Genomic DNA, 16436 nt, shown 5'->3' on the forward strand with positions numbered 1-16436 from the left:
TCCCTGTATAGGTGAGCAGGGCCTATGCACTGCTCACCTCTACATACCTATTACACATGGACAATATACATTTAAAGGACCACTTAACACAATAGAATAGCACAATAAATAAATGCATAATAAAGAGACAATGCAAAAGAACTTGGTTTGAATCTCAAATGAGTAGTAGATTTCTTTCTGACAAATGCCAAAGTTAGTTACATTTTCTTTCCTAATGCATCATGTGACAGCTATCAGCCAATCACAAAATGCATATAAGTATATCCTATGAATCTTGCACATGCTCAGTAGGAGCTGGTGTCTCAGAAAGTGTGTATATAAAAATATTGTGCATTTTAAGATAATAGAAGTTAATTAAAAGTGGTTTAAAACTGTGTAATCTATCTGAATTGTGAAAGTTTAATTTTGACTTTTAAGTATGATCACAAAAAAGCCCATGTAGCACTGTGAGAGCGTAGCATGATGGACAGTTGAATACTATAAGTGCATTTTTTTGCATTAAATGCACATTTACTTAGTAATGTCTATACAATACAATAGACTGAATTACCTGGTTCCTTTTAAATGAGTCTTTCTGTAAAAAAAAACATCAGAAATATCTATAGTCAATTCTTCTTCTTGATATTTTACTCACTTGGCTTCGTGAATTCTGGAAGTGCTTGTGGTAATCTCGGTCATGTTTTCGCTGAGGGTCAGGTTGTCTTTCAGCCAGAAAACCTTTGGGGCTGGGTACGCATTCATGTCTACTGTGAAACTTTTCACCTCATGGAGAGTGGCAAATTCCACTGTTCCAAATTTAGGGTCCAGATTAATAAATCCTTTATCTAAAAGAGTTACAAATAATAATAAAGGTGATGTGGCTTTTATATAGGTTAAAAGTGCAAAAAGAAATGCATTAGGGCATTGCTATTACTTTTGAAAATAAATACCATGATATCACAAGAATGAAACAAAATGTGAAATAAATGTGATAAAATAATAAAAAATGAAGACTAACAAAAGTGTACTAAATACTCATAAAAAGTTCTTTATAAGGATATGTGTGTAATTTTCGAAATCTTCGATCTTCTATTTTCCTTTGATCCTCATATAGAAAGAGAGAAAGAAATGCCACATAGCGTGATTCTGTGATTATTCAAGATGCAGAATGCGTGTTTACAAATGCTTACTCACATGAGATGGAGCTATAGCCTAGCTCAGGTTTATGCGCACACCCGGTATTATACTGTTGGGTAAACAGTTGCTTGAGCCGGATTTAGGTAAAAAGATTTATTAAAATACAAATGTAAAAAGCGTCACAAGGGCTGCAAGAAGCACCAAATATACATAGGGTTGGCAATACAATTAAGTAGTTGCTCACATTGAGCTTATACACAGTACTAGAAACTTAGGTCAGGAGTGCAGAAACTTAACCACACAACCTTTCCATTCAGAGTCCAGCATATGTTGCTCTCCTTACTGGTGTGCAGAATCTTGGAAAGACGCCAAGGGTAAGAAACAATGTATCCGACGTACGTTTCGCAAAGGAGCTTTTTCAAGGAATGGTGTGCGCATGTCTGAAAGTCTTATTTAAGTGTTTCTGATTTATTGAGCCGGATATCCGGTATTGAGTCCTCCATTTTGGAAGTGGGCATATTTCTGATTATCCCTTCTTATCCCGCCGTTACTTGTGCACAGGAATCGTAATTATTATTTCTATATATATGAGTTAAGGGCAATAGTGATTTTATCTCAATTAACATTTATAAACACCCTAACTATAAGACAATTTTCGCTAGCAGGTCTAATACATAGCGTATCATTCTATGACATTTGAGAATTCTTGTGTGACATATCGGTTTAGATCACATTATTCATCACTTGTACTCTCATACTATTTATTCATAACAAGGATATACATGTTTGAACTAAACATCACAACAAATTTGCCTTTAAAACATATCTACATAGTATCTATATAGATTAAATTTCCCACAACTAGTACTATTTGGTAACTTTCTCAGGCTATATGAAGCAGTGTGTTCTATTCAATCAGACACAGAGTTTTATCAGGATATCGATAATTTTTATATTATCTGATTTCACTATAAAGATATAAAATGCTGGGGGAATTTTCTGATAATAGGGACTGAGTTATATCTTTATTTTTATAAGAAGTGATGTAACTCAAAATCCTTGTTAAGGCCGTTCGGTATGAAACTATCCATAATGTGGATCCATTTCATCTCAAGCCGACCCAATTGATTTTGTACATCACCTCCTCTCCAGCTATATTCTACCTTCCTAATACCAAGGAAGTCAAGATCTTCTATTCTCCTATTGTGTATTCTATCGAAATGTGCTGATAATGAGTGTTTTTGGAGGCCTTTTTCTATGTTGTAAATATGTTCATTTAGTCTGACTTTCAGAAGCCTAGAGGTGCGACCAATGTAAATTAAATTGCACGAGCATCTTAGTAGATATATTACGTTCTTACTGTTACATGTAATGAACTGATTAATATCATAAGTTTTATTGCCATCAACAGAATGAAATATGTTACAAACTCTTGGTCCCTTTTTCATTTTCTTGCAAGCATTACAAAACTGACACCTTCTGAAGCCTGCTTGTGGAGACGATAACCAGTTAACATTAGGGTTTATTCTTTCCACTTTTGTAATATTATGTGAAAGTTGTAATTTTAAATTAGGTACCTTTTTAAAGATTATATTTGGCTTATCCTCTATAATTTCTGACATACTAGGGTCTCTAAAGAGAATACCCCAATGTTTTTGTATAATGTCTCTAACTTCTTTACTCTGAGTACTATGTTGTAGAATGAGTCTACTTGCTGTTTTTGTGTTATTTAATGCCGATATTTCTTTATCTCTTTGTTTGTAATGTAATAATTCTTTCCTATCTAGTTTTGCAACTTCCTCTATTTTTTCCTCTAAGAAGGCTTTAGGATAGTTTTTTTCTTTAAATCTATCTTTTAACACTTTCGCTTGAGTCTGAAATACAGTTTCGTCTTTACAGTTGCGTCTCAGACGAACGAATTGCCCCTTTGGTATATTCCTTAACCAATGTTTCTGATGACAGCTGTCAAGACTGATATAATTATTCACATCGACATCGCCCTTGTGACGCTTTTTACATTTGTATTTTAATAAATCTTTTTACCTAAATCCGGCTCAAGCAACTGTTTACCCAACAGTATAATACCGGGTGTGCGCATAAACCTGAGCTAGGCTATAGCTCCATCTCATGTGAGTAAGCATTTGTAAACACGCATTCTGCATCTTGAATAATCACAGAATCACGCTATGTGGCATTTCTTTCTCTCTTTCTATATGAGGATCAAAGGAAAATAGAAGATCGAAGATTTCGAAAATTACACACATATCCTTATAAAGAACTTTTTATGAGTATTTAGTACACTTTTGTTAGTCTTCATTTTTTATTATTTTATCACATTTATTTCACATTTTGTTTCATTCTTGTGATATCATGGTATTTATTTTCATTTTTTGTATTTGATACCGTTTCTTAGCCAGTGCACAGAACCTTTTTTATAAATCGTATAGATAGATGTTTTAAGACATATCTAATTTACGTAGCACTTTATGTATTTTGAATAATTTAGTACTCAGTAGAGAACTCCGGGATTGTTTTATAGTAGGTAATTGTTTTCACTATATGATACTGTTCACACGGTGCACAATACTTTTATTGTTAGAAACTGAACAGTTGGTTGATATATCTTTACAGCACCTAATCCTAGGTTGTTTTTTAGCACTTAATTATATGCATAAAGGTTTTTTCTAGCATATTTAGTTCATATGAACTCATATATAAATTAAAAACACGTTTAGTCACTTATTTACAAAAATTGTTTATAACACTCATCACCCGTAGCTATATGAATAGATAGGAAGACTGACACAATTGAAGTTGTCTTTTATATACCAACTCTGAAACAAATACTAATACGAGCAGATAAAAAAATTTGAAATTTAAGAAGCACTCTGTTAGGATAAGTTCTATTAATATTAGCAAATAATTATATTTGCTAAATTTTTAGATCTAGACTTATTTCGCATCTAGATAAAATAAAGACCAGAGATGTCTCTATTTCTTAATAGACGCACAACTACATCAGGTGCCGATGATTTCTTTGACAATTCTGACACTACTAATGAGAGCTTAGAAAATCTATTAAGGGAAGTAGAGAAACAGATGTCTAAAGAAATCAAATACCACCTAGAAATAGTTACTCTAGAAAAATATTTAAAAGAACAAATTACACCTAGAGGCTTACGGATTTTTAAAAATCCAACCTTTGGACAAGATAATCTGATGTTTATAACTAAATGGAATCATATTCTTGAAGAATGTACTAAGAAATTGATGAATTTAATCATCAATGAAAGAAAGAAACTTTTGGATGCAGTAAATGAAGAAATTAATATGTTAGAACAAAAAATTATTCCTCATATGAGCAATAAAAATTATGAAGGAATTGTCACAGAAAATAGCTGAAAACTTAGAATCTCTGAAAAAAGAGATAAAAAACACAAGAGAAGAAAATACCTTTAGAGATCATGATGATTACAAAGAGAGGAAAGAAAGGAATTTTAAAACGAAAAACTCCCGAGCTATTAATTTTAACGATAATAACAGAACTAAATAGACAGCCAATATAATGAAAACAAAACCAAGACACAACAATAGAGCGATGTACAATAATAGCAATAGGAATAGATACATCAAAACACTGTGGCAAACAGGGAGACGAGAAAATTACTCCTCATACAATAATGAGAGAGATCCAAGACAGGGTAATAAGGGCAATAACCACCAGTATGAAATAGGGGGTGGCAATACATACAACACAAAGGGAACTTTCTTTCAGACAGAACAATATAAGAAGGATGATTATGACTGGCAACAACCCAGAAATCCCTTCAAAAAACAGAGGGTATACTATCAGGAGGATATCCCCTACACATAACAGATTTGACACCCTAAATAGATACAACCTCAGAAGAGGATGAGGAGGTTTTTTTAGAGGCAGGAAAAAGAAGATACAATCGAACAGATTCAGACCTATTCAACAAAAGGAGAAGAAAATATGGGACAAGAGTAGAACACTGACAATAATAAATCCAGTAAACCAAAATCTACTATAGAAAATACAAATAAGATGATAACAAGTGTAAAGGGATTTTTTAATTTATCTACAATAACATTAACAGAAGCACAGACCTCAGTCCTAAAATAGGGGACTAAACTTTGCCCCGAGCCTACAGGATTAATAAATTCGATACGTACATAGGAATACAAAAGTTTATAAGGAACCTATGTATTAAAAAGTATTTTTTGAACAGTCCATTTATAACAGAGAGATTACCTGAAATTAACAAATATAGACATGCAGACGTTAAAAACATATCGATGTTTAACCCCACCATAATTACAAATCAGCTCCAATGGAGACCTTCTTGGAATTAGTACACAGGGACATTAAACATTTAAAAACAAATTATACATCGAATTTAACCAAGGAAGAACAAGTAGCATTAAAAGAATTACAAAAGTAACAACGAGATAGTGGTGAAGCCCGGCCGATAAGGGCGGAGGCACAGTCATTATGGACAAGAAAAATATAATGAGGAATGTCCTTAGACAGTTTGAACGACACAAACACATACAAAAAACTAGATTCTAATCCTACATTTAGCTTCAAGAAAAGAATTGAAAATATTTAAAAGAAGGGCTAAAAGAAAGTATTCTAAATAAGAAAGAATATCAATATATATATACAAATTCCCTAAACTGCAAATTTCTACTTACACTTCCCCAAGATCCATAAGGATCAAAAAAACCGCCAGGAAGACCCTATCGTGTCTGGGATCAATTCACATACCTAGCAATTTATCAGCCTTTATAGATACGTTTCTTACAAACATATGTCAAAATACAAAATCGTACTTAAAAGATACAATTAGTATATTAAATGATCTTGAACACATCAAATGGAATAAAGATTGGCTATTAGTAACTGGAGATGTAACATCTCTCTATACATCATAGATAAAGAGTTAGGTATTAGATCAGTACAAAAACATCTTAGAGAAGACACTACCCTTGACCCTAAACCAATTACATTTTTTTTTGGAGGGAATTAGGATTATCCTTGAGACAACTATTTTCTGGTTTAACCAATGACTATTATCTTCAGATTAGTGGAACGGCGATGGGCACAGATTGCGCCAGCCTTCGCCAATTTATATATGGCTATTTGGGAAAACATCTACATCCATAATTCCCCCTGGGCGCAATATCTGGTGTCCTATCGTCGTTACATAGACGACCTGTTCCTGATTTGGTCCAGGAAACAGTAGGTCAGTTGGACGAATTTAAACAATATCTGGCAAACAATGAGTTCAACATAGTATTAACATGGACCCATAGTAAAACTAAGGTAGAATTCCTCGATTTGGAATCTACATAGAGGACCAATACACTGAAAACAAAAAATTTTTTTAAAAGTATCGATGTGGGAATAATTACTATCAGTCTTGACAGCTGTCATCAGGAAACATGGCTTAAGGAATATACCAAAGGGGCAATTCGTTCGTCTGAGACGCAAACTGTAAAGACGAAACACTGTATTTCAGACTCAAGCGAAAGTGTTAAAAGAATAGATTTAAGAAAAAAAACTATCCTAAAGCCATTCTTAGAGGAAAAAATAGAGGAAGTTGCAAAACTAGATAGGAAAGAATTATTACATTACAAACAAAGAGATAAAGAAATATCGGCATTAAATAACACAAAAACAGCAAGTAGACTCATTCTACAACATAGTACTCAGAGTAAAGAAGTTAGAGACATTATACAAAACATTGGGGTATTCTCTTTAGAGACCTAGTATGTCAGAAATTATAGAGGATAAACCAAATATAATCTTTAAAAAGGTACCTAATTTAAAATTACAACTTTCACATAATATTACAAAAGTGGAAAGAATAAACCCTATGTTAACTGGTTATCGTCTCACAAGCAGGCCTTCAGAAGGTGTCAGTTTTGTAATGCTTGCAGAAAATGAAAAAGGGACCAAGAGTTTGTAACTTATTCATTCTGTTGATGGCAATAAAAACTTATGATATTAATCAGTTCATTACATGTAACAGTAAGAACGATAATATATCTACTAAGATGCTCGTGACAATTTAATTTACATTGGTCGCACCCTCTAGGCTTCTGAAGTCAGACTAAATGAACATATTTACAACATAGAAAAAGGCCTCCAAAAACACTCATTATCAGCACATTTCGATAGAATTACACAATAGGAGAATAGAAGATCTTGACTTCCTTGGTATTAGAAAGGGTAGAATATAGCTGGAGAGGAGGTGATGTACAAAATCATTGGGTCGGCTTGAGATGAAATGGATCCACATTATGGATAGTTTCATACCGAACGGCCTTAACAAGGATTTTTGAGTTACATACTTCTTATAAAAATAAAGATATAACTCAGTCCCTATTATCAGAAAATTCCCCCAGCATTTTATTTCTTTATAGTGAAATCAGATAATATAAAAATTATCGATATCCTGATATAAACCTCTGTGTCTGATTGAATAGAACACACTGCTTCATATAGCCTGAGAAAAGTTACCAAATAGTACTAGTTGTGGGAAATTTAATCTCTATAGATACTATGTAGATATGTTTTAAAGGCAAATTTGTTGTGATGTTTAGTTCAAAACATGTATATCCTTGTTATGAATAAATAGTATGAGAGTACAAGTGATGAATATGTGATCTAAAACCGATATGTCACACAAGAATTCTCAAATGTCATAGAATGATACGCTATGTATTAGACCTGCTAGCGAAAATTGTCTTATAGTTAGGATGTTTATAAATGTTAATTGGAGATAAAATCACTATTGCCCTTAACTCATATATATAGAAATAATAATTACGATTACTGTGCACAAGTAACGGCGGGATAAGAAGGGATAATCAGAAATATGCCCACTTCCAAAATGGAGGACTCAATACCGGATATCCGGCTCAATAAATCAGAAACCACTTAAATAAGACTTTCAGACATGCGCACACCATTCCTTGAAAAGGCTCCTTTGCGAAAAGTACGTCGGATACATTGTTTCTCTACCCTTGGCGTCTTTCCAAGATTTCTGCACACAGTAAGGAGAGCAACATTATGCTGGACTCTGAATGGAAAGGTTGTGTGGTTAAGTTTCTGCACTCCTGACCTAAGTTTTAGTACTGTGTATAAGCTCAATGTGAGCAAAACTAACTTAATTGTATTGGCCAACCCTATGTATATTGGGTGCTTTCTTGCAGCCCTTGTGACGCTTTTTACATTTGTATTTTAATAAATCTTTTTACCTAAATCCGGCTCAAGCAACTGTTTACCCAACAGTATAATACCGGGTGTGCGCATAAACCTGAGCTAGGGCTATAGCTCCATCTCATGTGAGTAAGCATTGTAACACGCATTCTGCATCTTGAATAATCACAGAAAATCACGCTATGTGGCATTTCTTTCTCTCTTTCTATATGAGGATCAAAGGAAAATAGAAGATCGAAGATTTCGAAAATTACACACATATCCTTATAAAGAACTTTTTATGAGTATTTAGTACACTTTTGTTAGTCTTCATTTTTTATTATTTTATCACATTTATTTCACATTGCTATTACCTTTTATTTGTATGTATTTATTCTCTATAAAGGGATTGATCACATAGCTAAAGAGTCATGGAAACCAACAATTCATTATTCAGATAGAAACATACAATTTTAAACAACTTTCAATTTACTTACTATTATCTAACTTGATTTGTTCTCTTTGTTTCCTTTGTAGAAGGAAACAGTAATTCAATATGGAGCTAGCTACAAGTCATGGCAATGGCAAGAGGCATATATGTGCAGCCATCAGTCTGCAGCTTCTGAGCCTACCTAGGTATAACTTTTCAACACAAGGATACAAAGTGAACAAAACAAATTAGATAATATAACTAAATTGGAACACTATTTAAAATTGCATTTTCTGTCTGAATGATGGATAAAAAATCATGCCTCTTTAAAATCCCTTCAAAACAAGCAATGCACTAATAGAGGTAGATGAAAACATCTGTTGAGCCAATGAAAGAGGGCATATTTGTGCAAGCTCAATCACGAGTTACAACCATGAAAAACATTTGATTTCAGTTTCCATGTCCTTAAAGCTAATGTAGATTTACAGAGAAATAAACTAATTGCCTCTTAAAAATTGTAAATATATAAAGTATTCAAAACAGTATACAGTGTAAAATAAATAGTTAATAATAAAAGTAAACACAGTTACAGAATAATGATTCATGAAGTTTAAAGTGCTAAACTGAAAAGACCCGTTTGTGTTCCAAAGTGTAGTGAGATAACCGTGAACCCCATGACTGTGCATTATCAAGTAGAGAGTGCAAGGCCACCTGTACTTGACCATAACTTCAATCAAGACGTAAAAAAAGCATTAAAGGGACCTTAAACTCAACAAATGTCTGTCATGCTTCATTTAAACATGTTAGAAATACAATTAGCCATCAATCAGCAAAGGGCTAACCAGGGACCTGCACCAAAAAATGGGTCGGTCCTAAGCTTACATTCTGCTTTTAAATAAAGATAGGAAGAGAACAAAGAAAAAATGATAATAGGACCTAAATTAGAAAAGTTGCTTAAAATTGACTGCTCTGTCTGATCATGAAGAGAGAAAAATTGTGTTTCACTGTCCTTTAAAGATAAGAAGCTTTTGGACAGTGATTCTTACCATAAACTGTAATGGTAATCCTCTTTACATCGCTTGTATCTTGGTTTGGCTGTTTTACTGCACACTCATAATCCCCGGAGTCATTCACTGTAACAATTTGGGGATTGTCAAAGTATATACAAGTTTCTGGAATGGTACTTTAAACTCCTCAACTTGTACCTCACAACACCATTCTGTAAATAAAATAAATGTTATTTCAAAATGATCATATTACGGCAAAAAAAAGTCTTCAGAGAAGATGAAAAAATGATGGTAAAGAATCCTTTTTTGACATATTCTTGTACAGTAGTCGTCAATACAGATTGCAAATTGAAAATTAATTCTTACAGAATTGTTGCATTTTTTAAAAATATGTTTTATAATTGTAGCTCTCCAATAAAGGTGAAATTCCTTTTAGGTGGAGGATTAAAATCTTTCTGATCGATCAAGATGATCTGACAGCCCCATGCTAGCGGCTGATTGGCCACCAGTGAGTGGGGGGGGGGGTGGCATTTGCACAAGCATTTAACTAGAAATGCCTGTGCAATGACAAATGCCGATAGCATATGCTGTCAGCATTTAGCGATGTCGAGCGGACATGATTCGATTATAGCGATTCATGTCTGCTCGACAGTTAATAAATTTACAAAGAATTTGACTAAGAAATCTAAGGCAGACAATCTGATAAAACTACTGATAGCTAAATTAAAAGAATGATTTACAGTAATGATATTAAAGGCGACAATAAACGTAAACAAATAGTCTTAATGGATTGGATAATAGTGCATGAAATTTTAAACAATTTGAAACACTTCATGAAAATTAAACAAAAAACATAATTTATGTAAGAACTTACCTGATAAATTCATTTCTTTCATATTAACAAGAGTCCATGAGCTAGTGACGTATGGGATATACATTCTACCAGGAGGGCAAAGTTTCCCAAACCTCAAAATGCCTATAAATACACCCCTCACCACACCCACAAATCAGTTTAACGAATAGCCAAGAAGTGGGGTGATAAGAAAAAAAGTGCGAAGCATATAAAATAAGGAATTGGAATAATTGTGCTTTATACAAAAAAATCATAACCACCACAAAAAAAGGGTGGGCCTCATGGACTCTTGTTAATATGAAAAGAAATGAATTTATCAGGTAAGTTCTTACATAAATTATGTTTTTCTTTCATGTAATTAACAAGAGTCCATGAGCTAGTGACGTATGGGATAATGACTACCCAAGATGTGGATCTTTCCACACAAGAGTCACTAGAGAGGGAGGGATAAAATAAAGACAGCCAATTCCTGCTGAAAATAATCCACACCCAAAATAAAGTTTAACAAAAAACATAAGCAGAAGATTCAAAACTGAAATCGCTGCCTGAAGAACTGTTCTACCAAAAACTGCTTCAGAAGAAGAAAAGACATCAAAATGGTAGAATTTAGTAAAAGTATGCAAAGAGGGACCAAGTTGCTGCTTTGCAGATCTGGTCAACCGAAGCTTCATTCCTAAACGCCCAGGAAGTAGATACTGACCTAGTAGAATGAGCTGTAATTCTCTGAGGCGGAATTTTACCCGACTCAACATAGGCAAGATGAATTAAAGATTTCAACCAAGATGCCAAAGAAATGGCAGAAGCTTTCTGGCCTTTCCTAGAACCGGAAAAGATAACAAATAGACTAGAAGTCTTACGGAAAGATTTCGTAGCTTCAACATAATATTTCAAAGCTCTAACAACATCCAAAGAATGCAATGATTTCTCCTTAGAATTCTTAGGATTAGGACATAATGAAGGAACCACAATTTCTCTACTAATGTTGTTGGAATTCACAACTTTAGGTAAAAATTCAAAAGAAGTTCGCAACACCGCCTTATCCTGATGAAAAATCAGAAAAGGAGACTCACACGAAAGAGCAGAAAATTCAGAAACTCTTCTAGCAGAAGAGATGGCCAAAAGGAACAAAACTTTCCAAGAAAGTAATTTAATGTCCAATGAATGCATAGGTTCAAACGGAGGAGCTTGAAGAGCTCCCAGAACCAAATTCAAACTCCAAGGAGGAGAAATTGACTTAATGACAGGCTTATACGAACCAAAGCTTGTACAAAACAATGAATATCAGGAAGAATAGCAACCTTTCTGTTGAAAAAGAACAGAAAGAGCAGAGATTTGACCTTTCAAGGAACTTGCGGACAAACCCTTATCTAAACCATCCTGAAGGAAATTGTAATATTCTCGGTATTCTAAAAAAAATGCCAAGAAAAATGATGAGAAAGACACCAAGAAATATAAGTCTTCCAGACTCTATAATATATCTCTCTGGATACAGATTTACGAGCCTGTAACATAGTATTAATCACAGAGTCAGAGAAACCTCTTTGACCAAGAATCAAGCGTTCAATCTCCATACCTTTAAATTTAAGGATTTCAGATCCTGATGGAAAAAAGGACCTTGAGACAAAAGGTCTGGTCTTAACGGAAGAGTACACGGCTCGGCAAAAGGCCATCCGGACAAGATCCTCATACCAAAACCTGTGAGGCCATGCGGAGCTACCAGCAGAACAAACGAGCATTCCTTCAGAATCTTGGAGATTACTCTTGGAAGAAGAACTAGAGGCGGAAAGATATAGGCAGGATGATACTTCCAAGGAAGTGAAAATGCATCCACTGCCTCCGCCTGAGGATCCCAGGTATCTGGACAGATACCTGGGAAGTTTCTTGTTTAGATGAGAAGCCATCAGATCTATTTCTGGAAGTTCCCACATTTGAACAATCTGAAGAAATACCTCTGGGTGAAGAGACCATTCGCCCGGATGCAACGTTTGGCGACTGAGATAATCCGCTTTACCAATTGTCCATACTGGGATATAAACCGCAGAGATTAGACAGGAGCTGGATTCCGCCCAAACCAAAATTCGAGATACTTCTTTCATGGCCAGAGGACTGTGAGTCCCTCCTTGATGATTGATGTATGCCACAGATGTGACATTGTCTTATCTGAAAACAAATATGAACAACTCTCTCTTCGGAAGAGGCCAAGGACTGAAGAGCTCTGAAAATTGCACGGAGTTCCAAAATATTGATCGGAAATCTCACCTCCTGAGATTCCCAAACCCCTTGTGCCGTCAGATACCCCCATACAGCTCCCCAACCTGTAAAACTAGCATCTGTTGAGATTATAGTCCAGGTCGGAAGAACAAAGAAGCCCCTGAACTAAACGATGGTGATCTGTCCACCATGTCAGAGAGTGTCATAAAATCGGTTTAAAGATATTAATTGAGATATCTTTGAGTAATCCCTGCACCATTGGTTCAGCATACAGAGCTGAAGAGATCGCATGTAAAAACGAGCAAAGGAGATCGCATGTGATGCGGCAGTCCTAAGACCCCAACATTCCATGCATAAGGCTACCAAAGGGAATGATTGTGACTGAAGGTTTTGACAAGCTGATATCAATGATAAACTTCTCTTGACTGACAAGGACAGAGTCATAGACACTGAATTTATCTAGAAACCTAAAAAGGTTACCCTTGTCTGAGGAATCAATGAACTGATTGGTAAATTGATCCTCCAACCATGAACTTGGAAGAAACAACACAAGTCGATTCGTATGAGATTCTACGAAAATGAGAAGACTGAGCAAGTACCAAGATATCGTCCAAATAAGGAAATACCAACACTCTATTCTCTGAATAGAGAAAGAAGGGCACCGAGAACCTTTGAAAAAAATTCTTTGGAACTGAGGCTAGGCCCAAACGGTAGAGCCACAAAACTGGTAATGCTTGTCTAAAAAGAGAATCTCAGACACTAAAAGTAATCTGGATGAATCGGAATATGCAGATACACATCCTGTAAATCTATTGTAGACATATAATGCCCTTGCTAAACAAAAGGCAGGATAGTCCTACAGTAACCATCTTGAATGTTGGTATCCTAACATAACGATTCAATAATGATAGATCCAGAACTGGTCTGAAGGAATTGACCTTCTTTGGTACAATGAAGAGATAAAATAAAACCCCAGCCCCTGTTCCAGAACTGGAACTGGTATAAATACTCCAGCCAACTCTAGATCTGAAACACCTTTCAGAAATGCTGAGCCTTGCTGTGTTAACTGGGACACGGGGAAGAAAAGAATCTCTTAGCAGGAGGCCTTAACTTGAAGCCAATTCTGTACCTTTCTGAAACAATGTTTCTGAAACCAGAGATTAAGAACGGAATTGATCCAAATTTCTTTGAAGAAAACGTAATCTGCCCCATACCAGCTGAGCTGGAATAAGGGCCGCACCTTCATAGGTACTTAGGAGGCTGGCTATAGGTTTCTATAAAGCTCGGATATATTCCCAAACTGGAAATAGTTTCCAAACTGATACCGCTCCTGAGGATGAAGGATCAGGCTTTTGTTCCTTGTTGTGAGGAAAGGAACGAAATGATTATTTACCCTGGAAAGAAAGGGGAAGCAAAGTTGACTTAGAAGACATGTCAGTATTCCAAGTTTAATCCATAAAGCTTTTCTAGCTAAAATAGCTAGAGACATATACCTGACATCAACTCTAATGATATCAAAAGATGGTATCACCAATAAAATTATTAGCATGTTTATAAAATAATAATAATGCTATAAAATTATGATCTGTTACTTGTTGCGCTAAAGCTTCTAACCAAAAAGTTGAAGCTGCAGCAACATCCGCTAAAAATATAGCAGGTCTAAGAAGATTACCTGAACATAAGTAAGCTTTTCTTAGAAAGGATTCAATTTTCCTATCTAAAGGATCCTTAAATGAAGTACTATCCTGCCATAGGAATAGTAGTACATAGCAGGAGTAGAGACAGCCCCATAACCTTAGGGATTTTTGTCCCAAAAAAACTCTAATCTGTCAGATGGCACAGGATATAAATTGCTTAAACGTCTAGAAGGAGTAAATAAATTACCCAAAATTATTCCATTCCCTGGAAATTACTTCAGAAATAGCATCAGGGAGATAAAACACTTTCTGGAATAACTACCTTATTTAAACGTTTACATTTAGTATCAAGAGGACCAGAATCCTCTATTTCTAATGCAAATAACACTTCTTTAAGAAAAGAACGAATAAATTCCATCTTGGACAAATACAAAGATTTATCAGCATCAAAAATGATGATGTTCATTTAAAAATTCATCTGAAAAAAAGAGAGTTTTAAAAGACTTTTATGTATACTAGAAGGAGAAATAACAGACATAGCCTTCTTAATGGATTTAAAATAAATAAAATCTCTTATGTTATCAGGAACACTCTGAAAAATAGATGTTGACGGAACAGCAACAGGTAATGTAACAGTACTAAAGGAAATTTTATCTGCATTAATAAGTTTGACATGACATGCAATACAAATACAGCTGGAGAAACAGATACCAAAAGTTTTATAGCAGACTTAGCTTGGTAGCTCCAGCACTGTGCAGTGATTTTCCTGTAGTAACTTCTGACTCAGTTGCAACGTGGAACATCTTGCAATATGTAAAAGAAAAAAAACAACATATAAAGCAAAATTGATCAAATTCCTTAAATGACAGTTTCAGGAATGGGAAAAAAATGCCAGTGAACAAGCTTCTAGCAACCAGAAGCAATAAATAATGAGACTTAAATAATGTGGAGACAAAAATGACGCCCAAATTTTTTTAGCGCCAAAAAAAGACGCCCACATTATTTGGCGCCTAAATGCTTTTGGCGCCAAAATGACGCCACATCCGGAACGCCGACATTTTTGGCGCAAAATAACGTCCAAAGAATGACGCAACTTCCGGCGACACGTATGACGCCGGAAACGGAAATAGAATTTTTGCGCCAAAAAAGTCCCGCGCCAAAAATGACGCAATAAAATGAAGCATTTTCAGCCCCCGCGAGCCTAACAGCCCACAGGGAAAAAGTCAATTTTAAGGTAAAATATGTTAAATTAAAATGCATTATCCCAAATATGAAACTGACTGTCTGGGAAAATAAGGAAAGTTGAACATTCTGAGTCAAGGCAAATAAATGTTTGAATACATATATTTAGAACTTTATAAATAAAGTGCCCAACCATAGCTTGGAGTGTCACAGAAAATAAGACTTACTTACCCCAGGACACTCATCTACATGTTTGTAGAAAGCCAAACCAGTACTGAAACGAGAAATCAGTAGAGGAAATGGTAAATATAAGAGTATATCGTCGATCTGAAAAGGGAGGTAAGAGATGAATCTCTACGACCGATAACAGGAGAACCTATGAAATAGACCCCGGTAGAAGGAGATCACTGCATTCAAATAGGCAATACTCTCCTCACATCCCTCTGACATTCACTGCACGCTGAGAGGAAAACCGGGCTCCAACTTGCTGCGGAGCGCATATCAACGTAGAATCTAGCACAAACTTACTTCACCACCTCCATCGGAGGCAAAGTTTGTAAAACTGATTTGTGGGTGTGGTGAGGGGTGTATTTATAGGCATTTTGAGGTTTGGGAAACTTTGCCCCCTCCTGGTAGGAATGTATATCCCATACGTCACTAGCTCATGGACTCTTGTTAATTACATGAAAGAAATAATCATTTTATTTCTCTCCAATTATCATAGTATGGTTCTCTTCTTTCAATATCTCCATCCTGGACAGGACTATATAAA

The 16436-nt window shown here is 35.1% G+C and overlaps 1 protein-coding gene across 1 annotated transcript in view; it reads right to left on the reverse strand.

Annotated features, from left to right (window-relative positions):
- Window positions 1-16436, reverse strand: part of PDGFRA (platelet derived growth factor receptor alpha) — a 50605-nt gene that overhangs the window by 17557 nt on the left and 16612 nt on the right. The window contains 3 exon segments of the mRNA XM_053700263.1: window positions 635-824; window positions 9821-9914; window positions 9917-9993. Coding sequence (XP_053556238.1) covers window positions 635-824; window positions 9821-9914; window positions 9917-9993 — 361 coding nt within the window.

This window comes from Bombina bombina, chromosome 2 (genome assembly GCF_027579735.1).
Source record: "Bombina bombina isolate aBomBom1 chromosome 2, aBomBom1.pri, whole genome shotgun sequence".
Classification (NCBI taxonomy): Eukaryota; Metazoa; Chordata; class Amphibia; order Anura; family Bombinatoridae; genus Bombina; species Bombina bombina.